At 38.3% G+C, this 1,856-nt stretch overlaps 1 protein-coding gene across 1 annotated transcript in view; it reads right to left on the bottom strand.

The window, feature by feature from the left end:
- Positions 1 to 1,856, bottom strand: part of LOC101854280 (glutamate receptor ionotropic, kainate 4) — a gene marked incomplete at its 5' end in the record, with an annotated part of 17,502 nt that overhangs the window by 6,060 nt on the left and 9,586 nt on the right. The window contains 1 exon segment of the mRNA XM_005107237.3: positions 189 to 373. Within this exon segment, the coding sequence (XP_005107294.2) occupies positions 189 to 373 (185 nt within the window).

The following is a 1,856-nucleotide window of genomic DNA, read 5'->3' on the forward strand; positions in this document are numbered from 1 at the left end:
GAAGAAGAAGAAGAAGAAGAAGAAGAAGAAGAAGAAGAAGAACAACAACAACAACAATAGAAACAACAACAACAACAATAACAAAAAGAACAAGAAGAACAAAAACAAGAGCAAGAGCGACAAGAAAACAAGAGAGAAAAACCTATTCATGTACGACGCTATCGTATATATTTCAATAAATTTTATACCTTGTAGAACTTTGGGACTTCAACCTTTTCCCTGTAGGACGAATCCAAGAGGAAATCCGTACAAGCCCCTGAGAACCATCGATTCTGGAGTGTTTTGAGGGTGCCTTTCTCTTTCATCTCCAGCAAAGCCACGTTGAGGTCGTGTTTCAAGGTAAAGTTGATCGACATCGCCAGAGAGTACGAGCCTGGCGAATAGCACGAAGCAGAGATAGTACAATATACACTACAAAGACAAATGGCTCACTATCTACATGAAAAATGTCCTGAAGATTGACAAGTAATTATTTTTTATATTCTTTTGTAGATATTGCCACCTGTGTAGGTAAAAACATCTTGTTTTGTTCCGAAAACGTTCTGCTTTAAGTACGGGATGACCACAAAAAATGTCTGCCATTAAAATTCAAATAACTATACTATATACTTTTTAAGTCTTTAAATCAGAACTTAAGTATTATAAATTTTAACTATGATGACAGGGTGTCTTAAAGTTTAAAACAAATTGAATTCTACATTTTGAAATGGTTGTGTTTTTAAAAAAGCACGAATAATTGATTTTTTTTTTTTAAAAGGGAAACCTAAAAATCAAAGTGGAGAATTTGTAACACATACTCAATAAAATGCCTTGTCACCGTATTACAATTAATGACATCAAAGTAAAGATACACATTTTAATAAAAGCGATAGATTTAAATGATCTGCTCTACGTGTTTTTCTTTCAACCGGCAACAATCATTCACTTGTTTTGGAAAGCTGTAACTGTAAATCACTCGCTCATACAAGATCTAGTTGAAGCAGCGAATGGTTTAATTTGCTATGTTCTTTCGTCTCATCAGTTCCTTGAGGGTGTGGCAGTAAAACCCTAACAATAAGGAACCCTCATAAAAAGGTACAATGGTTTCACGCCCGGGCTGTGACATGACCATTTACAAAATCGTTTTGCGGCTGATGACTCTCAGTCCAAGGAGTCAGGTCAGGGATACAAGAGCTGCATGATGTGTGCTTCCATCCTTCTGAAGTCATGCTACTTCTTACAGCTGTTCCCCTTTTTAGATCTTTCCTGAAGGGCTGCAACGTACAGTTCACTTGTTACTCAAGCCGTTCTCCTCAAACCAGAGCGTGATGGTGGTTGGCGGGTGCTCTGGTGTGGTTTGCTTCTTCTTTCCTATCAAACATCTATTGTCCTTATCCCCCCTTCTTCTTTTTAATGTTTGTTTCTCTCTTGTAAGACCTCTAATCTTCTGGCGCGATTATGACTTTTTTCAGTTGCGAGTGCCGTAAAACTCTACTAAAACAAAAACCAGAGGGACCAACACTATGCCGGCGCTACTGAATGCCACCCTGGCTGTGCACTTCTCTGCGTGAAGTGGGCGCTCGTGAACTTAATCGGGCGGATGATAAGCCCAAAATATAAGGTTCTTAGAATCTGTTTGCCCATTTGAATGAACATATGATTCATCCGAGAACCGTATATCGAGGTACTTGACAAAAATTACTCCCTCACTGGAATCGGACTCGGGTTTCCTGCGCTGTGTGTGACGGCTACTGAAGCGCTTAACTGCCACACCAAAGACACCACTAAGGGTTTCTTTGTCTGCGTAAAGTATTACAATTATAAATGCAATTTACAACTACAATTGAAATTGAAATTGACATTATTAATAATAATAA

This window comes from Aplysia californica, unplaced genomic scaffold (assembly GCF_000002075.1).
Source record: "Aplysia californica isolate F4 #8 unplaced genomic scaffold, AplCal3.0 scaffold00587, whole genome shotgun sequence".
NCBI lineage: Eukaryota > Metazoa > Mollusca > Gastropoda > Aplysiida > Aplysiidae > Aplysia > Aplysia californica.